Source organism: Citrus sinensis, chromosome 4 (assembly GCF_022201045.2).
Source record: "Citrus sinensis cultivar Valencia sweet orange chromosome 4, DVS_A1.0, whole genome shotgun sequence".
Classification (NCBI taxonomy): Eukaryota; Viridiplantae; Streptophyta; class Magnoliopsida; order Sapindales; family Rutaceae; genus Citrus; species Citrus sinensis.
In genome coordinates, this window is record NC_068559.1 from 304,228 (window position 1) to 331,900 (window position 27,673).

Here is a 27,673-nt window from a genome sequence, read left to right on the forward strand (position 1 = left end):
CTCAAGTTTTTTGTCACAAGTCCCAAATTCTACAGATCCAAAGTTTTCCGGTGCATAACCTCAAGTTGTGGTTAATATAGAAACTATGTGACTTGTAATAGAAAATGCGAGGGGCTAGATTCTGTTGTATGGTAGACCAACCCTCATACTCATATTCTACCAACATACTAGAAATGTAAACAAAAGAAACAATGATAAAATCAGAACAGCAGCATTTACCAAAAAGAAAAGCAAAACAGAAACTTGCAAAAGAAAAGTGGCAGACTGAGAATGAAAATAATCAATCTTTAACTCATTTAGATGAAATCATACAACTGAGTTTTAAGAATTTGCTTAATGACAGCAAAATACAACTGCCCCTTCATTGATGGGCAAAAGAATACACAATTACTTGTATAATAATTTATAAGAATTATGTGTTAAATATACATTTAAAGTAAGCTGAATACTTACAAGCAACTGCTAGCAATCTGAAGGAAGAAGCCACATTAACCTGGTTAATGCTGAAGCAAATACTATATATTGTTTTGTCGTATATGCAAAGCATAATGCAATATACATGTAGGTGGTCAAATTGAAGTGTAAGAATTTATACAAAGGAATTGGATCTACTTCTCGGTCTTCTCCAGAGATATCTGTAAGATGGACATATTGAATCCAAAAGGCAATTATTAATACAAGTGCCTGATCAAATCTTTATTTTATTTTTTAATTTTTATTTTTGAGTTTATTGGATATTTGGCAAACAAAATTATATAGGCACATCACAACAAGTTATAGCACAAAACTAAGGTACTTGGACGCAATGCACTATGGAGCAGTAGGATAGCAAAGACACTTACCAGAAGAAGATCTTCGTCAGTACCAAAAGATTTCCGGGCTTCTTCTAGGCACTTCAATGTGACCTTCTCACGTTTCCTGCTCAAGTTTTTCAAGTTCATGTAAGCTAAATAAATTTTCATGAGCAAATTTAAAGAAATTATTATTGGTCAAATCTCAAGAAAAAGATTTAAGCCTCTGAGTATAATGATTCCAAAAATCTACCTACCAACAGCAAAAAAATGTGAATGTTTGTAAAATTTCCTGAACCCCATTCACAGGTCAAAACAAAGATGGTTCATTGTTGCACATATAAAATATGACTAATTTAGCCAATCAGCTGCATCCTGAGTAATATTTCTAGCAGAAATAGTGATCTCTATCAGTTTATCCATTTTAAAGAATGATATTAACCATAGGTCAAATTTGGCCAATCTGCTGCATCCAGAGTGATATTACTGGCACTCTCAAAAAAAAAAAAGAGCAATATTACTGGCAGATGTAGTGATCTCTATCAGTTCACCCATTTTAAAGAGTGTTTTTAAGCTTTACTTTCGCATCAAAAAAAAAAAAGGAGTGTTTTTAAGCTTAGATATTTAATTGATAAGCACGAATAACAATAATTCCCTCTCTTAAGAGTATACTTAGCTGGGTGCTGTAATTGATTCCTTAACATGAATACCATACTAGGGCAATGTATTGCAAGTAGATCTGGTCACTTAAACCAAGAACATCAGCACACAAGCTCTTACTTTAACATACTGTTTGAGAAACTGGATTTGTTTGCTTGGTAAGTGCACATTGGCAATATAGTTCATACATTAAGTTTACCATTCCAAATAACCCTGAATGCTCTAGTCTTTTACATACCGAAAAGATAAATGAATTTCAATATTAAACGCATTGAAAACACATTCATTTCTAAAGAGTTTCCTTTTCTGTGGCAATCAATGTAAGGGAAGTCAGAAATGAGAACAAAAAAGATAAGGGTTATACCTACAACTGGCAGGATCTCTGATTTCAAACTCATCTGAGTTGGCATCATAGCCACATATCAAAATATAGTGACCTAAAAAGACACAACATCAATCAATATTAGTTCCAAGCGTGGCATACACGTAAAAGACGGACAATGTACAATTGATTAACACCCCTCACCAGTATACCCAGAGTCACTGCCATAAAAGCCTGGGACAATGACATCCTCCATCCATGAGTGACTGCCATACAGAATTCGGCCGACCATTTAATTTAATATAACAGCATAATTATAATTTAAAGCCATAAAAGACTTAGAACAGCAAAAGAGATTCTTTTCCATTTTTTCTTTGGTTCGAGAAAGAAGAAAACACATGCATGGATACCATCAAAAAATTGTGTCAGTGAAAGGTAAAGGAGAAAGTACGCAGTCGTAATAACAATAATAATATAAACAAATGAATAAAAGCACAAATAGAAGAAAGATATCGTAGGAGCCTACCTTAATTTGTACTGGTCAACTAATGCAATTGCAATATAATTCCCTGACAATATCATGAGAGAGATTTCTACTCCACTGATTGATCCGCACTGTAGAAAGGAGGAGGTTCATAGGCTCATCCCAATAAATAGTTAAATCCCAAATGAATAAAGAAAAGGTAAGATTTTTGTTCGTCATAGCTTTTATTTTTTGAGTATTGCATTCCAAAATTGCATCTCAAATAATGAGTTATTCATTCACCCGTTGGTGAGATAATGTAATAATTCACTTACAATTTATGAGAAATCATCAACCACTTAATGAATGAAAAGTCACATGCCACGTCACTTGGGATGAAATTTGGGATAAAATTTTGGAATATTTATCATTACTGTTATTGTTTTACCAGTCAAACATTTTGACGCTCAAACAGACCAAAATACAAATAAACACTAGGGAGACCATCTTTTGTTTCCGCCAATTTTGCAGAAAAGAAAAACATTTTATGTTGCAGATGATAGTGCATTCAGATGACTGGATCACATGAAAGTGCATTCAGATGTCTAGATCATATGAAAGTGCATAAAGATGTCTGGATCACATGAAAGCACATTCAGATGACTGGTTCATACCTCTATTTTAATTCCAGCACTTCTTGCCTTCTGGAATAGCATATCCACTCGTACCAAATCAGTAGGCAATTGCTCCTGGCATAATGATAAGAATAATCCTCAGTTACAGAGGGACAGTGACACTCAACTAAGTTGCAAAAGGCAAAAGAATCATGGGAAGGCCATAACAAATACAACACAAATACAACTAGCAATGATTCAAATAGCAACAGGGAAGAAAATTTAATCCTGTTATTTTTTTTACTTACTAAATACTGCTAAAAGAAGCAGCATATAGTAACAGAGGTCTCATCCACTTGAAGAGTTGATCATCTTAGATGATATATGTCATCCATAAGCAAAACATAATTATCAATCAACTGAACTGCAATTCTAATCTGGCACAGAACCAATATGATCTACTTAAAACATGAGATTAAAATTGCATTTGGATTGACAATAACATCTGATCAGAAATATGACAACAATGCTTCCCAAAGTTTAAGCAAACAATATTAATGCCTATAATTGTTGGGGTTGAATAGGCAAAAAAAATTTCAACAGCAAATGAATTGCATAGACCAGAAATCAGACCTTGTAAAACGTCTCAACAGAGTAATTTGGGTTTGCTCCTAATGTTATTGTGAAGTAGGAAAAACCAACATTAAATTTCTGCAGTAAATACGCCAGATCAACGGTCCAAATGCTGAAAATAATATGTCAGAACAAGATTCATCAAAAAGTTTTCATGTCAGCTCATGATGAACTTATAATGGACTATCTTTGCATAAACCTAAATTCAAAAAGCAATCCACAGAAAACAGCAACCAATTTCCAGACTATAAATAGAAGAAGATACCTAGTCGTGCAGCATTGTTCCGCCAAACCTTGAATATTGCAATTGTTGATTCCAATTGTTCTCAGTACCATCAACACACATGCCAGACCACAATCCCAAGAAAATAGCTGATTTATGTGTGGGACCTACAAACACCAGCCCAGCTAACTGATCTATACATAAGTAGTAACAGATTATACATTGGCCCAAACTAAAGTTGTCATTCAGCATTACGAAAAGATAGGGTAAGAACATAATCGAGATTCGCTCACTTCAACAAAGTGTGCAGAGGGCAAGATTGAATCACCGCATTTCCGACCGCTTGGTGACTGATCGGATGGGCAGCATTCTACCATGTTTGCACCGTTCACATTAGCTACTTGATCTTCTTCTTCTTCCGTTCTAAGAATCTTGTTTAACAGAAAATAGATAGGCCACATCAATGACCAAATGCTCAGTAAAGCCTATAACCTAGACACCAAATAAGTGCAAGTAGTAGTAATGCACTTGTCAGCTTTGCCAGCAAGTCTTCCTGCCAATTCAGGTATTAGATACAAACAATAAGAAATCGGACTGAAATTCAACAAAGATTACAATTCCATGTTTCTCAATATTGAATAATTCCATGGAATTATCATTTCGTGAATTTACTACAACCTTATCAACAGCTTAAACACTGAATTTCATTCACTCCAAAAAAAAAAAAAATTCCAGTTGCATTTACAATCAGAATGATCAAGCCTCTTATCATGAAAATTGTCAATCAACGCCAATTACACAAAGCCAAAATTGAAATAGGAACAGCTTGATTTTGATGGAAACAAAGCGCTGATCGGGTAAATTAATGGTTGCAACAAGAAGGAATTCAAAGCTCAAGTTGCTTCACATACGAAAACAAAAATCATTATTAAGTTAAAATCTGGATCAGTTGAAGCATTTCTCAGCCAAAAGAAGTTGTGTTTGAAACATCTAGGTGACTATAAAAGGCAAACTTTTCATTAAAACGACAGCGCTTCAAGTATCAAATACGAATGAAGGTATTACGAACAATAACAACAGATTACAGAAATCGATCAAATACTAAGGATGAGAGATGTCAGCACAAGTGAATAATTAAGATCATAAATAATGAATATTCTTCAATTCAGTGATCTAAAGATATAATCCGAAGCTTTTGAAAAACATGTAAAAATAATAAATAATCGATCAAAAATTGTAAAAGTTTTTCTTACCTTTCCTGTCGTGCGGAGTGGGAAGAAAAATTGCTTTGCCTGCTTGTGCGACAAAGAAAATAAGCCTTTTCTTTTATGAGGAAATTATTATTTCGTTAATTTTTTCTCCGCTGACTATTTGACTTTCTAACTCTGTCTGCTCTGCGCTTCTTCTTGAACTTAAATGAAATTGAATTTTTTTTTTTTTCGTTTTTCTTGGTTAAATCCGTTCGCTCTTCGCCACCTCGGCTTCCACGTTTTTTTATTTTTTATTGATTGGTAGTCAATAGGAGTTAAAATGAGACAAAAAAAAAAAAAAGGAAAGAAAGTTATATGCATGCATGCTTCAAGTTCAGCCTTATCTAAATCTAAGTTACAGCGTATTACCTTTATTTTCTTTTTATCCGAACAAGGTAGTCTTAAATATATCTTAATTATGAAAGATATTTTTAAGTCGATACGATAATTTAAATTAATTTTTATTAGAGTAAAGTATTAGATAAAATAGTGACTCTATATAAGAGCGAGATTTGAAATTTTTCCTGATTTCTCTTAAAGAACGAGAGTGTCAAATCACTTACACCAGTCAACTTTAAATGTATTACCTTTATTTAGAAGACACACTCATACATACATACATACATACATACATACATACATACATACATACATACATACATGAGGATGCACGTATGGATGAGTATAGTATTTGGTTTTGGTTGGTCAATATAGGTGAGGTTGTAGCCCAAATACTTCACTGATTATTATTGCACGTTTATTTATGGGTGGCAAACCTCAAGAATGAGACAGAGGACCAATAACATCACCCCAACGCTGGTTCCACGCCGGCCCCATCTCTTCTCTTGATGCAATTCACTTCATCATGTTGGTTAATTTATGCTGAATCAATTCGGATCCAGGTCCGGATGTAGGTGCATCCGAATCCGGATCTGAATTGATATTTTTATATTCAAATCTACATTCGGATTAAAAAAAAAATGCGGATTCAAATGTGGGTACTATCCGCATAGATTACAGACGAATATTTTAAATGTCCGAATCTGTAAAAATTAAAATTCAACAATTTACCTAATAATATCAAATAAAATCCCATCATAATTCAACAATCAACAATTTAAAACCTAGAATAACATACAACACCGTAAGTCACAAATAAAAATACCACAACATAAATCAAACATCAAGAATAAATAAATTCAAGTCTAGTATAACCATAAATCCACAAATAAAATTATAAAAAGACCACAAATCCACATAAAATAATGTGGATCCTAATATATTTCTTAATTTAATTTAACTTCTATATTTTGTAATTAATCCTGTTATTATTTTTATTTAATTTATATATTTTTCATTTAATTTTAATTTAATAAGTAATTTAATTAAAAAATACTGATCTGGATATCCAATTTTTTATGCATCTGGATCTGGATCTGAATTTGCATAGATCTTAATTTTAAAGGATGTAAATGTGTATTTTTTAATATGCACTTTTCCAGACCCACATCTTTAGGGATCCGGACCAGATCTGAATATTTTTGCCAGCCCAAAATGGAGACTCGTGGGATATGAGCAAAGTGTTAACAACGGACCTCCAAAACGGAACCCTGGAAAATGGAAGGCCCATCATCGCTCTCAACAGCCGTCTGTTGTATGCTTAGTTGCATTGGTTGAGAGCGAGAGAGACATTATATTTTGTTTGTGTCAATACGCCAACAAAAAGTCGTAATTTCTGTCAGTCGACAAAACGGTAGATTGCGTCCGCCAAAAGCCTTCATTAAAGAAAGAAAAACAACCTCAGAGTTCAAATTTAATTGGCCGAAGGCTGTATGCTCACAAGCTTTGACCATACCACGAATCATCATTGAATTTCGAATTTGAAACCTAACCCACTTCAAGTTCAACATTTTCTTCCAATATTCAAAATTGGCCTTTGCAAACCTCACACTACATTCCTTTTCAAAATTTTGACGGTCTGTTGTCACCTATCTTGAACCGACACAATAATAATGCTCATAATCAAACAGAGAAATATATTTAGAGCACTTAAAATCACTTATCTCAAATTACTAATTTTATATACAAATGTTGATTATGATGGTTCACATCATATATACTATAAGAATGTTCTGAATAATCATACCTTATTTTCTTCTATACATATATATATATTAACATATTCTAATTTCCTAGTTTAGTTTTTCGATTATGTGAAGTGATCATGACACCCTCATATAGTTGCACAAGTAATTGTCGTAATTTATTCAAGTAGTTGAAGAAAATGTTGCGCTGCTCGAGTTGGTTCAAATCTTTAATTAAAACTATAAGCTTTAAGGGTTCTTATACAAAAGTGGTCGCCAATTAAATTATATCAAAATAGTATAACTGTTAACTGAGTTAGTGAGTTACTACTCCCAAAAAAAAAAAAGAAGAACAACTCGAAAGTTGAATAAACACATGCATTGTCTTGTTCACGTTGCAACGAATTAAAGTTGAATAATAAAGGCGGAGTAAGAGAATGCGAAGAATAAACTTTAGTGAGGGAACGACCATCACCACTCAAGTCACCATAACAGAAGTCAATAGTTATTATTTCGCTTTTACTTTATCCTCAAAATTAAACTTTTTTATCTTGGGTTTTGGTCTGGGATGTCAACAAAAGCTTGCTAGCCGTTGTCGTGGCTCATCTTTTTCTAGTTGGAAGTTGGATACAGAAGCTTATACACTAGTGGAAGATATATATATATATATATATATTACTGATATTACATCTGACATTATAATTAATATTTACAATCATATTATATAACTAAGACCATCGTCATACATTGACACACTGAAGTACTTGTCCAGCCTAGATATTTTAAACCCTCTCTAATATTCGATGGGTGCCTACTCTACTCACATATCGTAAGGGAGAGGCTGTTTTCACTCACATATTGTAAGTGAGAGACTGTCTTCACTCAATTATGTTGATAATTGAGAGAGTATTGAAATTAACCCCCATAAAATTTTTATGGAGGTTCGAACTCTTACACTCAATATTATAAGTGTAAGGTTTCTGCCATTAGACCAATAGCCCATTGCTCTAGTGCATGATATTTAATTTTGAAGTTCCAAATGATGATGATGATTATTATTATTATTTTGTCAAACTAGAATTCCACGTCTTGATATAAGTTTTTCTCTGTAAAATATAAATGAATGACTGGTCGTGAATAATTAAATTAAAATAAAAGAGTAATTGAGTTTCTCTTATACTCCGTTATTAATGAATCTGTAATATAAGATATTTTAAAGCTGGTGAAAGAAAAAAGAAGAGGATCATAATTAATTGTATATCAGAAACCTCAGCAGATCACCTTGAACGTTGTGGGGAGGATCATCAATTGACTGCCATTGAGTATGGTTGGATGGCCTAGCCCCAAGCGCACACTTGAAATAAAAACTAAAATAAAGAAAGTTTTTAATTTTATTAATTAGGGGATTGGTGTAAACTTGAAAGTTCAACCACTTCAAATAATGAGGTGTAATCATTTGAACGATGAATTGGGGCATTGAGAACTTACCAAGACAATAATCTTTGCTCCGTATTTATTTTTGAAAAATGCTTAGTGAAGAGAAGCATTTTTCAAATAAGAGAGAAATAAAGAAGAAAATGGTAGAGAGAGAGAAGACAAAATTCTATCGTCTTTCCCTCGTGCTTCTCTACACCTAACACTACTCTTTATTTATACTCAAAACTACAAATGAAAGATTGACGGCATGCAAAGTCAAAGGTATGTGCGCGCGAGCATGTGTACGTACACACGTGTATGTGTGCACGCACGTGCGTATGTGTGTCTAAAAAGATTCTTAGATGATAATAATAAAATACAAATTTCGTGCAGAAATAGATAAAAAACAAAAATTAAACATTGAAATATGTACATAAAATAACCGTGTTTAGACGAAATTCATACTTTAACATCATTATATAAAAGTTTTTATACTAGGGGCTAATATATTATCACTTTTAACTAAAATTCGAGTTCAAATTGTTCGAAAGTCTCACTTTTCGAGCAACCAAAACTAAAAAGACTCATTACATGATTAAAGAATAGAAATTCTATAAAAATCCACGAAAAGTGATAACTCATCAGTTCGTGCTTTGTGAGATATCTAACTGTTAATTAATGATTGTAAATTTTTAAAAAAAAATCTGTATTACTAATAACCAACTTAATAATATAGCAATAAGATTTGCTTTTTTAATGGACCGTTGTCCGTTGGTGTTATAATCATTGTGGGCCTCATATAGTTGAATATATGTTAAGTATTTGGCAACTGGCAAAAATTCAACTTGGACCTAACGTACCTGTTCCATTAATTCACCCCTTTTCCGCCTTTATTTTTAAAAATCATATTTTTCGTAAGCGAAATGGACAACTATAGTGAAAATTAATCTTTACTTATTGAAAAAACTGACGTGTTGTAAAAAATTATACATTTGTCAATTTAGCAACAAAATCTTATTGTTATTATCTTTTCAAAAAAAGAGTAGATACACACTTTTGGTTATTTATTTGAAGACATCTGAACTCTATTTTTTGAGATCAAATATCGATGAAGGAACGTGGGGAGCTGCACTGATAGTATTTTTCATGTCGCCCCCAGTATGTATATTAGGGAAAACCTTGAGGGCCTGCGTGTGATTTTCCATCTTAGACAGTGAATACGTGGCAGCGGCACGAGGTGGGGTAAAAATGTAATTACACGTATAGAGTATATGCACGCGCATACTACGTTCGCCAAAAAGCAAATGTACAGAAATATTTTATTGAAAATTTGAACGTGTACGACGACTACACTTTGTGATCAGCAAAGCAACCACTTTATTTTTATTTTTTTATTAATAATTTGAACGTATCCTCTACTCTGACAATGAAAGTGAAATAGAGACGTTGCTCTACATGCTTTGGTTAATCTCCTGGATTACACTCAAAATTTTTTTTTTTTGAAACAAGGGGAAGAATCAAGCTGTGTTGCATGATTTTGTTGCCTTTCTTGTATTAAACTTATCACTAGCCATATTTAATTTGATTCGCTTTCCATGTCAATGCTCACATGGAAGGGCACGTAGCTTAAGCTTAAGTCAAAACAATATCCACCCTCTTGTTTGTTTTAAACACTTCCCATTCAAAAATCAAATTTCATTTCGTTACACCACCAGCATCAGCAGCTACAAAAGTCTCATGTTTCTTTGTGAGCATTTACTGAGCTGACTGTTTAGCTTTTTGGTTAAATAGATTTGCTTTAATGGGGAGTTTGGTGGAGAAGAGCACGAAGACTGAGTCAGGGACCGAGTCAAGAGAGAACAGTAGTAGCTCAAGTGGGCCTGGTTCAAGCTGTGATGATTCAATTGAGCAAGTGAAAAAAATTGGTTCTTTTCATGCTCTTTTCGGTTGGCCTATAAGGAAAGCTCAAGTGTCCAAGAAAATTTCTCTTTCTGATGAAAAGAAAGCTGAAGAAAAAACCCATTTTCATGATCTCAAGTTCAAGAACGCAGGTGCAATGATTTCAGGTTTGATTTTTTTTTTCCTGATTTTGGGCTATTGGGTGTGTTTGGTTACTGAGAAAATGTGAGAAAGGAGCGAAAAGGAGAAACTTTTTTTTTTTGAATTAAATTTTGTTTCAGTGAGTCTAAAATGTCAAAAAGGTGAGAACTTTAAATTTTGAATCTAAAGAGGTGCTCCATAACGATTACATAAAAAAAATCCAAACTTTTTGATCTTTCAAATTTTCCCAGGTAGCAAAAAGAGTAATTTACTATTTAATGTTTTCAACTGTTTGTTGTTGTGACTTGTTGGTTAGGTGATCACTTACACTTTTTTTTTTTAATTTGATTTTTCTTTTTTCTGCCTTGTGGAATAAAATAGAGACTGAGATGATGAAGGAGAGGTTTGCAAAAGTTTTGCTTGGTGAAGACATGTCAGGTTCTGGTAAAGGTGTTTGCACAGCTATGGCTATCTCTAATGCAATTACAAATCTATATGGTATTTTCTCTTTGCCATGGTTATTTTCTTTAGAATTTCTGTTTTGCTTCTTCATTCTTGTAGTTTGTAATGATTTTGTATATTTTCAGCTACCATTTTTGGGCAATTGTGGAGATTAGAGCCCTTACCTTCTGAAAAAAAATCCATGTGGAAAAGAGAGATGGAGTGGCTGACTTGCGTCAGTGACCACATTGTCGAATTCTTACCTTCTTGGCAAACATTTCCTGATGGAAGAAGGCTTGAGGTATTGATATTTCTAGTCCCATTTTGATTCAGAATCACATATTTATGCTGCGTGTATAAATGTTTGAATTGTATAATTTTTTTGTCAAAAAACCCCCCCCCCCCCCCCCCCCAAAAAAAAAGAACTTTGGAACTTAGTTGTCAAAAATTCCCAAACAAAATTAAAAATAAAAATTGAACTTTGGAACCAACCATTTTGTACCTGAAATCACCAAGAACTCCAATGAGTTATGGCTTTTTGGATTTGAACTTAATAAGCATATTGCATATTTGCAAAACATGATTATTATGTTGAGTAAAATGGGATACTGGATCGTTGCTTATTTAATCTGATGCCTCTTCTCTTCAGCACCCCCCTCTACTTTTGTTTTTTGACCATCTGTTCTGCATCTTTTAGGTTATGGCTTGCAGGCAAAGGTCAGATCTTTTCATCAACCTCCCAGCTCTGCAAACACTGGACAATATGCTTATTGTAAGATTTAATTTTGATAATTCATATTCCGTTATTCTTAGACTTAGAAGTCATTTTAAGTTTACCCTCTGGTTTATACTATGACAGGATGTATTGGATAGTTTTAGCAACACTGAGTTCTGGTATGTTGATCAAGGGATTATAAGCCCAGAAGCAGATGGGTCAGCCTCTTTCCGCGAAACGTTACAACGACAAGAAGAGAAGTGGTGGCTGCCTGTACCCCGTGTTCCGCCTCGTGGTCTTACTGAAAATTCAAGAAAGCAACTGGATCACTTGCGAGAAAGCACAAACCAAATCTTGAAAGCTGCAATGGCCATCAACAGCATTGGCTTAGGAGAAATGGAAGTGCCTGAATCATACTTGGAAACTCTGCCAAAGGTTCGGACATCAAACATTGCTCATAATTTATATAAGCAACATTTTATAAGATTACCCAAATTAGTTCCTATGGAATCTGAATTAATTTTCATTAATTTGTTACTAGAATGGGAGAGCATCTCTTGGGGAATTTATTTACAGGTATATTACATCGGATCAGTTCTCCGCTGATTGCCTACTGGATTGCCTTGACCTATCTTCTGAACACATTGTTCTTGACATTGCAAACCGTGTGGAAGCCACAATATATATTTGGCGTCGAAGAGCTCACTCGAAGCCCCCTCTCCATTCAAGTCGATCCACTGCAAAATCATCATGGGGGATGGTGAAAGATCTAATGGTCGATGGAGATAAGAGGGAAATGCTTGCAGAAAGAGCAGAAAGCCTCTTGCTTTGCTTGAAGCAGCGGTTCCCTAGCCTGCCTCAAACTACATTAGATACCAGCAAGATCCAGTGCAACAAGGTTCAATTTCTCTCTTCAAGTATTAACTTGTTACTCATATTATTGCATTTGGTTTTTCACACATTACATGTAAACTTTACAGGATGTGGGAAAATCAATTCTTGAGAGCTATTCAAGAGTTCTTGAGAGTCTAGCATTTAACATTGGGGCTCGTATTGATGATTTAATATATGTGGACGACTTGACTAAAACTACAGAAAAATTGTCATCTGTTCCCACAAAGAGTATGATAGCTCATAAGAAAGTTTCAATCCCATATAGTGTGCCGGTCTCAAGCACTCCATTTAAATCAACTCTTGCATCACCAAACTGCTCACTGGGATCTCTCATTAGTCCTGCAAGAGGGGAGAGAACTCCATTTCTCCACAATAGCAGCAGCAATCAGAACAAACCCCAGCGCCGTGGATTGGGGGTGAAGAGAGTCCTGACCAATTATCTTGGTGCTGAGTCAAAAGCAAAGATAAGTGGCAACCCAACTGAGGATTCATGTACAATTCCAGCAAATGGTACTGAAGATAAGGAGAATCAAAATAACTTATCGGCACACCCAAATGGCACAAAAACAAGACAGAGTCAGCCACGATATATGGTCACTTGAGATAGTCAGTTCACTACCCTTTTTTTTTTTTTTAAAGGGGAGGAATGAAAGAAGATTGTGAGAGTCAGGGTTGTCAATGATAGAATTTATTGTTGTGATACGTACTCATGTGTTATATGAATTCAAATTTCATACTTTTGCCAAACCTCCTTGGCTTAGCGGTTGGTTGTTGACAATACACTTTTGCGTGGCTTGCGTCTTGTATTTGAATGTAATTGATACCGGATTTTATGGATGTAATAAGATCGTTACTTCAAGTGGATCTTCAGTGTGGCATTGTATCTGAATGCAGAAAAATGCTCGGAAACTGCAAAACAATAAATGATAGGGGGCATTCCGAGAATTCAACTCGGGACCTCTCGCACCCTAAGCGAGAATCATACCACTAGACCAAATGCCCCATAGTCAAATTAGGGTACTTAGCAACATTGATTTTTTTTAAAAAATTGAATACCAATTGCATGAACTAGGAAATTTCAAGATGAAATAGTTAGAAAAATAGATGTCTACATAAAATGAAGAGTAATAGAATCACAAACATGAATTCAATGTACTGCTACCTTTGACCTTTTCTTACGGCCACTCAAGCTAGTAGCCGGGTGGTAAATAACATCAACAATTCCCTCCCTCATGTTCGAGGTGACAAGTTCAAATTTCTTTTCTTCGAAATTTAGTTGTGAAGGTAGATAGATATATTCTCTAAATCATTTGAAGTGTCGATATTTGAAGTATACCATCACACAACCATAAAAATTTACTTGTTTATTTTTTATAACTTATGTATTATTTTTAGACATTTACATCTGAATAAAAAAGATAAACTTTTGTGATTTTTACCTGAACGAAAAAAAGAAGTCTAAATGTGAAGTAAATATCATATCTTAAAAGTATCTCTATTAATTACATTTATTTTCCTAAATTATAAAATATAATTCATTTTTCATTTTGTTTAAAAATGACATAAATGCCCACTAATTATTTTTTAAAATATTTTTTTATTCATAAAAACAATCAAGATGTTAAAAAATATATATATTATTCAGAGAAAAATTCGTATTTAGATTGGAGAAAAATTAAGACACGTTAAGATTTTAACCTTTCGAAAGAAAAAATACAGATGACCTTTAGTTCGCTTAAACAAATCTATTTATTGGTCTAACAGAGCACAGCAGTCGTTGTAGTATAGTGGTGAGTATTCCCGCCTGTCACGCGGGTGACCCGGGTTCGATCCCCGGCAACGGCGAACTTTTTGAATTTTCCTCGAAACCTCTTTGTGCGAGGCTAAAGGCTTGGGGAAAAGGAATAGCTTTTATTAAACACCTTCTCTTTTCCAGATCTTTAACTTACAATAAAATAACTTCATCCCCACGCTTTGGCCCTTCGATTCCAATTAAGAAAGCAATCAACTTTAGCATTGTCTTCTCTGGATTTTTTTCGTTTGATACCTCGTCCGATCTCCACGAGCCGCCATTTGATCGTTTGAACAATGACAACGAGCATTCACATCACGGCACTCGACGGCATCGTGAACGTGAACTCACTCTTCACACTCGCCGTCTTTCTGGGCCTAACTTGGAACCCTAGAGACCCCAGCAACTCCCTCATCTCGGACGCCGCCTGCAACCCGGACCCACACATAGCTGAGGACATGATCGCCTTCCACGTGTACTCCTTCAGCTCCTTCTTGTTCTCCAGCCTCATCGCTTTAAGCCTCAAGCAAGCCATTCGCCTCTCCAAGTCCAACAACTCGGACTTACCCCATTTTCTGGGTTTGGTCAACAAAGGTCTTGTTCGGGTCGGGATGTTGGTTTCGGGTCTCGGCTCGGTCTCCGGGTGCGTGTTTCTGATGTTGGCTTTGATTGATGTTGTGCAAATTAAGCTTGGGACTTTGTCCTGTGACACTGGGAGTGGCCACAGCCTCGCTGCTGTTGTGCCTTTAGTCATCCTGGTCCCTGCTGCTCTTTTGATTTATATTTCTCTTGTTTTGTATGCTTTTTTCACAAGCTAGTTTGTTTTCCCCATTATATGTTTTGTAATGCTTTTGGTAGATACGAGAGATTTTGATTTTGATGTTGATTTGCAGTATGTGTGGAATTGAAGCGATAAGGCTGCCAGACAAGAGTTTGTGTTTGTGCAACACTATGAATCAATAGTTGTTGTGCAATAAAAAAAAATCATTAATATAAATCTTAGGTAGTTAGTAAATATTAGCTGTCCAGCAAAAGTTTCTCATTTATCAAACACTTTTGGTGCCATTGCTTTTAATCAATAGCTGCTGGTAATAAAATCTCTAGTCATCGATTATAATTCCATGAGTAGTTGGCAACTCTAGTTGTCAAGCAAAAGTTGGTATTTCAAAAATATCTGTGTAGTAAAATCATTTGTTGTCCCATGAAAGTAAGTGGATAATCGGTAACCATTAGCTACCATGTAAAAGTTGACGATTATCAAACACTACTAGTTGAGCAGAAGCACTACAGTTAAAAGAGTCATGCTCAGCAAAGCTATTTGGCTTTGTTTGATTTTCAAGATAATTTCTAAGAAAGCTCCTCAATGTTAATCCATTTTGAATTTTTTCGGTGCAATTGTCACTTTCTTAGAGGCTAGAAGCTTATGCTTTCTACTAGATTGGTAATGCTACCGCGGTTGGTTTGTGCCACAAAATACTTGTGTTTTGCACAAATGTGTTAACATAGCTTGGTAGATTTCTGAAATAATCCATTGCTATGCTGTCAAATGTCAATTGCTCTTGAACGCTCTGCTTTGCACTTTGATTTTTAAGGATAAAAAGTTAGTGGAGTGGAATGGTGGCAAAAACTTTTTTCAAGCACTAACCGTCATTGGCTTAAAATAGTGAGGTGATCTTAATTTTTAACTATGAGGGTGTTGGTGAAGGAATAAACAAAACGACTTAGTGCTTCACCCACTATGATTAGTGGCTTTGACATGTGAGCATCCTTGAGCTCGTTGTTCTACTATAAGTACTACCAAATTGTTTAGTCTATGAATTGCATTGTAGAAATGGGAGCTGCAATGAAATACACTTGCATTCTAGTGTTTCTAGTGATTCTGGGCTGTGCTGGGTTCAATGGAGTTATTGGTGCTGGTGAATGTGGAAAATCTTCCCCTGATAGAGAAGCTTTCAAACTGGCTCCTTGTGCAATGGCGGCACAAGATCCTAATGCTGATGTTTCCAGCCAGTGCTGCATGCAGGTACAGAAACTTGGCCAGAATCCAAGCTGCCTCTGTGCTGTTATGCTGTCTAATGTTGCTAAGAGCTCTGGTATCAAGCCTGATGTTGCAATAACCATCCCCAAGCGCTGCAACCTTGCTGATCGCCCGGTTGGTTACAAGTGTGGAGGTATACAGAGATACTGCTACTGTTTCTAATTAAGCTTTTGATTCAGTTTCCTTTTTTTTTTAATTATTATTATTAATTTTATTTTTAAAGCTTCAATTGCAGCTTCCAGCAATTGACTGAACTGCTTGTTTCATATTTCAGCTTACACATTGCCTTGAAGAGGAAGGTTGCAAGTATGGTGCCTGTGTTTTTCAAGAGCGTAAGTTGTCTGTTATGTACTTACTGTAACATCCAAGCGTCTGAATAATATCTAATAAACGCTTTCTTGTCATTTGGTTTACTCCCTGTGCTTATTTCTTTCTGTATTACTCACTCTTTTAACTCCAGAATCACCCAGTAAAAGGCGATGTTGCTGAAACTGATAATGAAACAAAGTTTATTCCAATTTTAGATTTCAATCAAGGGATGCAATCTGCATATTTAACTGTTAGTTGCACGAACATGAACGGGCATGATTATGTGTACAAATCCCACATTAATGAATTAAGAATTGGTAGAGAAAGCCATTTATTTCAGTGCTGAAATGTCAGAAACATAGTTCCAACAACACAGAAAAGTGATGAGTTAGATTACAAAAGAGGGATTTTGTAATTTGTATACAAGATACCACATAGGGTGATAACGTTACATGAAAATTGATTATCAGCTCACACAAATATAATTAATAAAACTTGCCCAAATTGTCTAGTTGGAGAAAAGAATCCAACATAGTGCAGCAAGTTTTTGGCGCTTCTATTATCTAATAATACCACCAATCTTTATTTCCTTGGTATGAAAGCTTTATATTAGTGTCACCGTTCCTGCAAAATATTCAAACAAACCACTCTCAAGCAACTGAACAAAAACAACAGGCACAAAAGAAAGAACCCATTATCTTTAGGCATGCAAAGGTATTTTACACCATCAATCCCACCATACAAGTACATCCACAATGGTCGACATCAGGGTCATATTAAGGCATGCGTTAATTAAAAGGTACGCGTGAATACTAATTGTTAATGTTGAAATTTAAATGCGCAATAGTTAATATCCATATCATGATAAGGTATATATGTGCTAACAATTAGAACTGTGTAAAGCCAATTGTTGATATAGATAAGAGCATTGGTATATCTTTTTAATAACTTCGGGACCACGACTCTCTTTTAGGATGCACAATAATCAATATTAGGGACCTATTAAGGTATGTGTTAATTACGAAATCACATACAAAATTCATAAAGTAATGACGTTGATCTATATTAGAGAAATCACATACAAAATTCATAAACAATCAACTAAATTATTGAAGGATTAAATTAGAATATCTTACCATATATATAGGTGGTGAATTTGCATTATCATTTTGGGGGTAAGGTGTCAGTAATAGAGCGAACCTGCGTCATTAAGATAACAAATATTAATTACATGATTACTTTAACCAATGGTTTTTTGACAACTTCAATATATATATATATACTGAAGATTCTACAAAACAGCATACCCTGCCACCAATTCCCTCTCGAAGCACTGTTAGAATTGTTTCCGTTTGGATCATCCTCATCCCCATCTTTCTTAACCTGATAATGAAAGCGAAAACAGAAAAAAAAAAAAAAATTCTATTACAATACTAAATAGTTAAAAAAGAAAAACAAATAATTAATTGAAAAATAATACCAGTTTAATTGCTAATTTATTTATTTGGCCATATGTATATATTTTTTTAATGCTTAATGCATGCACGTGTAACTATTTCATAATATAACAGGTAACATGCTATACTCACAACATGATGATGAGATTCAGTAGTGGCTTTGGTTCTCGGAGAGTAATTTTCTTGGCCGCCATAGTAGATTGATGAGCTAAAATAGCAAGGCTCTGCGCTTTCACTCTGATAAATTGAACTCTTGTCTTTGCTATTAAAGATATTGCTCTCACCACCTTTGCTGCTTTCACCTTGCTTTCTCAGTGACCCTATTATTGATCCACTGTGGCTCGAGCCTCTCCCTTGCACCTAATTTTTTTTTTTTTTTAAAACGAAAAAGCCCTTAGAACTTTCCATGTAATTCATGCACTAAAAATAGTGGAAATGGATTCTATATATAGCTATGCTTATCTGTACAGAGCAAAATATAAAGCTGAGCTGTTGCCTAACAATTAATATACTGATGATGTAAATAAATGTACATGCAGTACGAGATCTTTTAAATTCTAATAAGCATGGTGCGGATCAGCACGAGATCCAAATTCATAAAATGTAACAATTGTTTTAAAGAAATCAAATACCGCTGTTGGTGGTGAGAAAATGGAGCCAAAACCTCCAGTTGTGGCAGATGAAGAGGAGTCCTTGGGGCCAAAAAGATGATCAAAATTGATGGGTGAAGAAGAAGAAGAAGCACTCTCTTGCCTTTTGTTTTCCATATGTATGTGAGAGAATTTAGAAGCTAATTATAATTAAGGCTTAGCTTTCTTTGTCAACCAACGAACAAAACTACTCTTTTGATAGTTTAGGCTTTAACCGGAAACGACCACACTAGCTCACTGACCAAAAGAGACAGACTGCTTTACAGAAATCTTATTAAACAGCAGTGGATAAGATTGCAGAGTTGCAAACAAACAAGAGAGCACGTGAAGATTGCAGATGTTGTTGATATTGCGATGAAACGGTTCCCTGATATTTATAGACCCCAAAAAGGAAAAAAGATGCAGAGTCTCTCTTATTAGGTGGCTGAGTGCTAACCCCCCCACCCCATGTGGGTTCATTCAATTTTCTCCATTGTGACACATGGTTGCTTTCTCTTTCCCTGATCAAGTGGATTTGATGCCAGCTTCTATCCCTTGCTGCCACGCGTCCCCGTCGCCATCCTTGTTCTTTGACCCAATTTCCAGTAATAAGATCATTATTGAAACTTTGTCTCTGATAACAAGTTGTTAAGAGATTTGGTTAATTATTGGCGTAGCTTTTTGATTCAGAATATTAAGATTCTCTTGCACAATCGAAGTCTTCTGTATGAGTCATGACCACCCCATGTGCAAACTCTATTTCAATTTTTGGACCTATTTGTTTTGATATCAGCTTTTAATGCAAGAAGCTTTTTAGTTTAGTGGCTTATCTCTCACATATTAATTAATTATTTGAACAAATTAATAGTTTTAAGTTATGGTTTCAGTTACTTTCATTGCGGGTGTTTGAAAGTTTTAAAGAAGTGCTTAGGCTCTACTCTACGGCTTTTTAGATTATTACAGTCCCTGCGAAGATAAATGGATAAGGTCGTTTGCTTTGCTTTATAGCAACTTGGTCTCATGGGGATATGCTTTGATTTCTCCCAAACAGTTGACCCCTGCTAACTATTCCTCATTCACTTTTTCTTTTGTTCTCAATGAAATCAACATAAGATACCAATATACCAACCGTTGCATTAATTCCAGAGATAATCATATTATTGCAATTAGTCTTTGAAAAATCAAAGAAAGAATATATGATTTTGAAAGATAGATGTTAGTGCGTGTGTGTCTCTGCTTTCCATTGAATCTGAGAAGTCGGTTAAAGGGTTTGTTTATTATCACAGCAGTGTGGATGCATGAATATGACTACTTCTTTCTTTCAAATCTCCCACCATCAATTTTTAGCATCAAATTAATCGGATATATTCTAGCTGTTATGCAGAGGGAAGCACTAGGTCGGCAAAAATCAAGCCAAGTTACTAGAACCAAACTAATGCTGAAGATTATGTTCACACTAGTCTGAGTAGCAACGTCATTGGGCAAATGACAAGCCTAGGTCAGATATAAAGTTAGTATGAGGAAAAGAATAACGTGAGAGTATCTTCTTGAATTAATAACGTTAGAGAGATTGAAATAAGAAGCAAGATGAAAATGTCGGCACTCATTTGTGCAGTCGCTGTGTTGACTTTTCAATGATTTTATGCCACATGTAAATTTATTACAATATTAATCGTCAGTTATATTCATGTTGTTATCTAATAAACATCAATTATATTTTCTTAAAAATCATTACTGAATATAAATCTGATATATAAATGGTCGACTGGGTATTAGTTTGTGGTCCTTCAGGGGATAAGTGGCCAAGGAATATAGCAAATCTGTCATTTTAACTGGTTATAAATGGATGGAGTGTTGGAAACTTTTTTTTTTAAAAAAAAGGGTAATTGTTTTAGATCATATTTGACAGGTTTCTTTGCTCTTGTTTCTGCTTTGAATTGTCAGATCCTTTCACCAAAAGCATAAAGTAAAAAAAGAACACATTGTGAACGTAATTTTCACATGATTTGAAAAATTTTCGAATATATTAGAGATAATACAATCATTTAATACATGCATGATATGTGTTACTAGATTTAATATAACCACCACTTATATGGTGGTTTTTCAAAATAAATACGTATGTCATAATATTATTTATTTGTTATATAACTGACATAATATTTCTGATGTCTTTTAAAATTTCTTCTCTACTGGCCACGCCTTTAATCATCCGACAAGCACCAAAAAGATTATGTGAAGAATCAAGCTGATCGCTTGTCCAATGAGCACCGCTCGTATTCATCTTTTGCTGCTTATGAAATCCCCTCCATAGGCAACAAATGCACTTTCAGCACTGCCCAGACAGTAGATACATGTTCACAGAGTCTCACTCTTTTGCGCCAAATTAAGTCTAAAAGAAGCTGTGATTGACTAGAATTTGTGCCATTATAGAGTCCAGATATATGTGTGTGTGTGCGCGCATGCGCGCTTGTTTATATGGTATATAAACAATCTTATTTATGTCAAGTCCCTTAATCTTGGCCTCTCTTCAAAGAAAAACGACGCCAAGTCAGTTTTAATATTACCCAATCCCAACTTCTCTAAGACACAAGAAGCGTAACCAACCAATTTAATACTAAAAAAATTAAGATGGTTAAACAAGACTCGACTTCTGTTACAGTACATTTATAATATAAAGGATTCTTCATTCTGATATGCTAGCTGCTTTTTTTTAAAATAAAAAAAATTCAAAACGTACGCAATTACAAAGATTTTGATGAATCAAATTAAATAATAGAGTCATTCTTACAAGCGAAGGATTTGAGGATTACCATCGACTTAATTATAATGGAGACTGTGGCCATTAATTTTGTTTAAGTGTGTAAAAGATCTTTGATTAATTTATTGATAAGAAAGAGTATTTTGTCACGTGTAATGCCATGCTAGTAGATCTTCAGTGAGATAAAGCAAGATATAGATATTCAATCAAGGGCTTATAAATGATTATATCATATGCATATTTTAATCAAGATACGGGAGATATGAGATTTTAGTTTCATAAATTAAAATTTTAAAGGTTCTTTCTGGATAAATTTGGATAGGATAAGTGCACAAATTGTATCTCTCCTTAAATGTGACAACTTCCCAAATGCAAACTAAAGTTGAGAATTGAGAAGTTTTCTAGAGGAAAGACTTGCTGAATCGAGTTTCATGGCATATTCTCCTAATCTTTTATATCTACTTCACTTTTACAAGAAGTTAATTAATTTAACTAAAACATATTATTCCCATATCCCCACTACTTCGCTTCTAAAATCGTATCGAATCATTTGAGTGAAACACATATTTACGTTAAGGTTTAATTACTTTTTTAATAGGGCAAATAAAATTCGCTACAAATTTAAAAGAATTTAAACGAATCTATTCCTGTAAAAATATATTGAAGCAAATTCCAAAGATGAGGAGGATACTAGAATATATATGATTACTAGTACATGTATGATTATAGTGTAAGGAGATTTCAATACGGATCAAATTAAAGATAAAGGCCAGCTAACAAATGTTTTTAAAATGTTGAAAACTTTTAGTTTTTAAGTTTTTTTTTTTTGAGACTGATTAATCATCAGATTACTGCATTACACAGATATTTACAACAACTGCTTATTGTAGCAGAGGTATTACACTGATATTTACAATCAGATATACATGATTGGGACTTACATTATTATAATGAATTCTATGAAGTACATGCCCAATACAAATAACCCCTCACAGGAGAGGATGTCCATACTCCACTTGCATTTCGCAAGGGAGAAGGATATAAAGAACATTTAGCCCCCACAATGCACTTTTAGTTTTTAAGTTAAGCGTACACGACAGGTTAAAATAGATTCGTCAAACAAAGTTCGATCATGGGGGTTTTTATTGTTAAAACTTACATCCTACTATTGTTATTATTATTTTGAAATATTAAATACTATTATTTGAACATTAACTTTCAAACTGAGCAGGTATTAGAATAAAGTGCTCAACGTATTCATCATAATCACTTAATACCTGAATTGATCACATGAGACAATGTTTGAACGGCAGCCCAGAAATAAATTAAGCTGCATTCACAAATCCAAAAATAAGTGGGTATTAATGGGCCATATTTTTTATGAGTCTTTCTCTAGTGTAAGTGTTCGCATTTCTTAAAATATGAATTTTGAATTTTACAATGTTGTAAAATTTAGAATATGTATATTAAAAAAAAAAACATGTGCTCGTGCTTAAGAATGCTTATATCTTTACTTAACCTTTTAGATATATTATATTATAGAAACTATCCAATCCAGATCTTGAACTTAATTTGATAAAGTTAAGAAAAATTATTATAGACCATATAGTGTAATAATGTAATGTTATAATAATATTATACCATATAACGTAATAGTTTCTTTTTTTTTTTTGGACTTTAATAAAATTTAGGATTTTAGATCTTCTTTAGCTAGATAAGCACTCCATCATATTATACAAGATGAATCTCTATATTTTTAAACAATTTTAACATTCCTCTTTGTGAGTAAAACCATGTACTGACTCGATTAAAATGAATGATTTTCATAATTAATCCGTCGAAAAAGCAAGTTATTTTAAAGTTAATTCGACCTCTGTTGAGTTTAGGTATTGGAACTCTGTGAGCTGATTTAGGTTTAGCTATATTCCAGTAGTCGAAAATAAAAACCCTGTAAGTCTATCTGTAAATGTATATATACAGCCACTGACCAGATTGCCATAAAAGAAGAAAAACTTTTGACATTTTTCAGGCTGTTGGGAGAAAAAAGTTTGAGTTGCACGTGCTTGTGTAGATTTTCAACACGTTTCTGTTATTGCCGATTGAATTGAAGCCCTTTGGTAACACTAAATATGTTTGTTAAATGTACTTTTCCAGATGACTATATTTTGGACTAATAACACGGACTTTTTCAAGTGTTAAGGAACTAAGTCTAAACAAAAGTTGCAACAATTATTGAATAACGTAATATTGACGGCGAGAAGAGACCTTTTTTTTATCAGGGGTTTGATATAATGACATATTTCATCCTTATTCCTTAAATAATAGTTCATTTTATCTCTATTTTTCAAACAATAGATCAAAATGCGTTTTTATAAATTTATAATTAGTTTACTATACTATTTATTAAGGGAAAAAGAGGATTTTCAATTAAAAAAATACAAATAATTTTAAAATAAAAATCTCAAGAACGATTAATTAATATCTACTTTTTTACATAAATTTAAAATTTGAGAATAACTTAATGAAACAAAAATAACACATAATGTTTGTGTTCACTAAATTTTTTAATGAAGCCAACTGAATTTTTTTAATATATAATAATAATAATAATAATAATAATAATAATAATAATAACAATTATCCAATCAAGGATCATTGACTAAATTAAAGTAAGGGATAAGAAAAAAGATTAAAAAAAAAAACACACTTTAATTCAATGTCTTTTGTCGTGTAATACATTAAATATGTGTTTTTATATCTTTAATGTGTGTTTTTTTAAATAAATGAAAGTCTGTGTTTATTTTTGGTAAAATAATTGTCCATTGATTATCTTTTTTTATCCTAAATATATATATATATATATATATATATATATATATATATATATATATATATATAATATTTAGTGTTATTATTTGTTTCTCCATTAAGTTACTATTAAATTTTAAATTCATGCAGAAAGTCATTTGTCATATAATTATGTTTGAGAGTTTTATTTTAAAATGGTTTGTATTCTCTTAATTAAAATTCTATTTTGCCCTCAACGAATTATACAATAAATTAAAGATAAAATAACAGAAGAGTGTGTTGGGCTATTATTTAAAAAACGTGAATGAAATAAGTTATTGTTTAAATAAATAAAATAAATAGGCTATTGTATCAAACCCTAAAAATAAAAAGGGCTTTTTCACTATTCAATGCTGTGGTTTATTTTGGTCCATATATATTACTTAGTCTTGCAATCTTGCTCTATATCTATTAGTTATCACTTCTCAAATTAACCAGATACATAATACAATACACTTATATTAAAATAATTTATTATTTTAATATAGGTATATTGTATTATATTATATTAAATTATTTTAATATAAGTGTATTGTTAAGTTAATTTACTTTTCATCCACCAGAATTTCCCATCACAAAAGTTGAATTATCTTCGAAAAGTAGAATCGACCTGCCCCACAGGTAGCTCCAAAGAAGTTTTAGTGGATTTTGTAACACGAGGACTGAGAAAATAGTCAATTTCATTGAATAAGAGGAGAATTTGGCTATCAAGTATTAATTTGAATTTCAAATAAAACTTGATGGATCAAAATCACAATTAATGACAAACGACTAAATTAGATGCAGCCACGTGTAGTGACGCGTGACAAATTGACCGGTAATTATCCGGTTAAAAGAAAACCAACGAACTTCTAATGCTTGGGTAAGGATTAATTTCATATTTACCCTATTATTATTATTAATCATTAGCACACACTAACTTTGATGTAAGCCATCAACCCCACCCCCAAATAGTCAAATTGCTGTCCTACGCGGTTAAGTTCAATTACTGGCCATTTCTAACTAGCACAAAGACATTAATGCCCTTAATTAGACATTAGGTCAATGTAAAAAAAATAAACATAAAATTATTTTTATAAAAACTAAGATTTATGTAAATAGATAGAAATTTATTTTTTTAAAACTAAAATTTAGACAAATTAGTAGTTTAATTAATGAATAAAATTATATTTTCTGTCATATGAATATAGGGGTAAATTTTATTGCATGCTCAAATATACCAATTACTGTTAATCTACTCCAGGTAAAGTATCTTTTTATTTTCATTTCTCTTTTTATACTTCTTTTTTTAATTTCTTCTTCAACTCCTTAAGACTTTTTTTCGATGAATCTCTCGAAAAACCATTTTGTTGTTCAAAATAGAAGAATACACTCATATCAGAGATTTTTTTTTCAACTTTAATAGTGGTGAGTAGAGGTTTTGATAGCCCAATAACGGTGGTTTTTGTGTAGGTTCTACAAGGAAAAATTTTGTAGGGCAAATTGTTATTGGGGAATTTTTTTTCTTGTCTACTTGTTTTTATTTTTTGTTATTTTTATGATAGCTTCAGACGTTCATAAGGGGAATTATTTGAATGATATTGATTTTGGTGAAAAAGTTGCCTTGTGTTTTGGCTTATAGCTTGCTAGTAAAATTGATTTATCTCCATTGATTGTTAAATCGGATTCGTTATTTGTGGTGTGTCAAAATAGGATTTTTCAGGTTCATTGTATCTCAAGAATTTAACATTGTACTTTAAGTTGTTCAAATTCTTAAGTTGTTCAAATTCTTTTATAAGGATGGAAGATTTTTCATTCGACTTGTAATCTTTAAGTTTTTTAATGATATGAATTGTAATAGTTTCCATTAAAAAAAAAAAAAAACTCTTGGTAGTTCAAACAATCATTACTCCAACTTCATGCAATTAGTTTTTTAGTTAGCTTGAATGGTCGATAACAATTGATTGATATATATTTGCCATCAATATTATTAACTGTCAATAAAAAGACAAATACACTTTGGTGATTTTTTTTTTAATTGGATAGATTTTGCATAAGAAGAATAGAAGAACATATTCTTATACCAATTAATATATTTCAAATTCACCAAATAATTAAAGAAAGGGTGGGGTTCTTTAAAGGGTAATTTTTAAAAACCTCCCCTGAGGTTTGGGCTTGTTGCAAGTAGATGGCGAGAATTGATTTATTTGTAAAAAACCCCCTACCGTCAGTTAAGTTTAACATTGACCGTTAGTTGACCGTGCAAAGACAATATTACCCTTAACAATAGTTTATAAACGAAAATAACTATAAAAAAAACCAAAATTATTAGCTATTTTACACTTTTTAAATTATTGATATTTTCTTAAAGTTCTTATAAAAAATTAAAATTAAAAAATTAAAAAATCCTCTTTAAATTATTGATATTTCCTTAAAATTCCTACAAGAAAGATAAAATTAAAAATTTAAAAATGAAATAGTCATAATCTTTACCTATGATATTGTAAATTTTTAGAATTGACAAGGATAAAATTGTCAAAAAATAGGGTTTGTGCTTTTTGCACCAATAATTTTGGTTTTTTTTTAGTTATTTTCGTTTACAAACTATTGTTGAGGGTAATATTGTCTTTCCACGGTCAACTAACGGTCAATGTTAAACTTAACTGACGGTAGGGGGTTTTTTACAAATAAATCAATTCTCGCCATCTACTTGCAACAAGTCCAAACCTCAGGGGAGGTTTTTAAAAATTACCCGTTCTTTAAACCCCTCAAATTTCTTTCCAAATCCATTTTTTAAATAAACCCATAACTAAAATTTTAAAATATTAATTTAATTTCTATTCATTTGAGAATTTCAAAAATAACCCTTCGTATAATTTCTATACATTAATATTTTTCTAATTGTTCTTGATTTGAATTAATAAAGAGACTTGACTTTGTCAAATTGAAAAACGTTTGACATCATGAAACAATAAATTTCAATTAATCATCTTCAATTAAACCTTGTTTGAATTATAAAATCAATATTCTAGGTTGGTATTTGCACGGATCATTCTTTTTGAAGGGGAGAGGAACTTGCGTGTTCCCAAATATTCGTTTAAAAAGTCACAAATCAAACGATTTACTAGTGTTTATTGTTTTACATAAACTCTAGGAATTGAAAAATTAAGAGATAGTTTCATCTTGTGACACATTTTTTTTAACCCACAGAAAATATTTTTGATATACCATGTATGCAATTACAAGAAACTATTTTATCTATAAATTTGAATTAGACTTCTCTCATCAACTATCATATTTTCAATATCAAACAAA

At 32.9% G+C, this 27,673-nt stretch overlaps 5 protein-coding genes and 2 non-coding genes across 11 annotated transcripts; 4 read left to right on the top strand and 3 right to left on the bottom strand.

The window, feature by feature from the left end:
- Positions 1-265: 265 nt before the first annotated feature.
- On the bottom strand, positions 266-5,191 carry LOC102614576 (guanylyl cyclase 1). Of its 4 annotated transcripts, none has more exons than XM_006486375.4 (10): positions 4,960-5,191; positions 4,000-4,259; positions 3,749-3,873; positions 3,484-3,595; positions 2,911-2,985; positions 2,300-2,388; positions 1,978-2,039; positions 1,816-1,888; positions 843-918; positions 266-635 (listed from the first exon to the last, which is right to left on the bottom strand). In XM_006486375.4, exons 2-10 carry the CDS (start codon positions 4,165-4,167, stop codon positions 609-611), a joined length of 807 nt encoding a protein of 268 aa, XP_006486438.1. In that variant the 5' UTR covers positions 4,168-4,259; positions 4,960-5,191; the 3' UTR covers positions 266-608. The 4 variants fall into 4 exon arrangements, with proteins under 4 accessions (XP_006486438.1, XP_052295988.1, XP_024957024.1 ...); XM_052440028.1 differs by having other exon boundaries at positions 4,000-4,137; positions 4,960-5,190; XM_025101256.2 differs by lacking the exon at positions 4,960-5,191 and having other exon boundaries at positions 3,749-3,895; positions 4,000-4,148.
- Positions 5,192-9,829: 4,638 nt separating this feature from the next.
- Positions 9,830-13,410, top strand: LOC102614089 (rop guanine nucleotide exchange factor 5). The gene is made up of 7 exons (XM_006486373.4): positions 9,830-10,522; positions 10,878-10,994; positions 11,084-11,238; positions 11,635-11,709; positions 11,797-12,087; positions 12,194-12,550; positions 12,633-13,410. Exons 1-7 carry the CDS (start codon positions 10,258-10,260, stop codon positions 13,146-13,148), a joined length of 1,776 nt encoding a protein of 591 aa, XP_006486436.1. The 5' UTR covers positions 9,830-10,257; the 3' UTR covers positions 13,149-13,410.
- A 66-nt stretch (positions 13,411-13,476) lies between these two features.
- Positions 13,477-13,548, bottom strand: TRNAP-AGG (transfer RNA proline (anticodon AGG)). Its single transcript has one exon. It is a non-coding gene; the product is annotated as a tRNA-Pro (tRNA).
- A 767-nt stretch (positions 13,549-14,315) lies between these two features.
- On the top strand, positions 14,316-15,708 carry LOC102613493 (uncharacterized). 2 transcript variants are annotated; one of them, XM_052440084.1, is made up of 2 exons: positions 14,316-14,981; positions 15,232-15,708. In XM_052440084.1, the coding sequence occupies exons 1-2, from the start codon at positions 14,635-14,637 to the stop codon at positions 15,299-15,301; spliced, it is 417 nt and encodes a 138-aa protein (XP_052296044.1). In that variant the 5' UTR covers positions 14,316-14,634; the 3' UTR covers positions 15,302-15,708. The 2 variants fall into 2 exon arrangements, with proteins under 2 accessions (XP_052296044.1, XP_052296043.1); XM_052440083.1 differs by lacking the exon at positions 15,232-15,708 and having other exon boundaries at positions 14,322-15,224.
- TRNAD-GUC (transfer RNA aspartic acid (anticodon GUC)) lies at positions 14,320-14,391 on the top strand. Its single transcript has one exon. It is a non-coding gene; the product is annotated as a tRNA-Asp (tRNA).
- Positions 15,709-15,854: 146 nt separating the features above from the next.
- LOC102613787 (hypothetical protein) lies at positions 15,855-16,789 on the top strand. The gene is made up of 2 exons (XM_006486372.4): positions 15,855-16,509; positions 16,651-16,789. The coding sequence occupies exons 1-2, from the start codon at positions 16,152-16,154 to the stop codon at positions 16,665-16,667; spliced, it is 375 nt and encodes a 124-aa protein (XP_006486435.1). The 5' UTR covers positions 15,855-16,151; the 3' UTR covers positions 16,668-16,789.
- A 210-nt stretch (positions 16,790-16,999) lies between these two features.
- LOC102613199 (uncharacterized) lies at positions 17,000-19,193 on the bottom strand. The gene is made up of 5 exons (XM_006486370.4): positions 18,775-19,193; positions 18,275-18,502; positions 17,993-18,068; positions 17,822-17,885; positions 17,000-17,309 (listed from the first exon to the last, which is right to left on the bottom strand). Exons 1-4 carry the CDS (start codon positions 18,907-18,909, stop codon positions 17,869-17,871), a joined length of 456 nt encoding a protein of 151 aa, XP_006486433.1. The 5' UTR covers positions 18,910-19,193; the 3' UTR covers positions 17,000-17,309; positions 17,822-17,868.
- Positions 19,194-27,673: the final 8,480 nt, after the last annotated feature.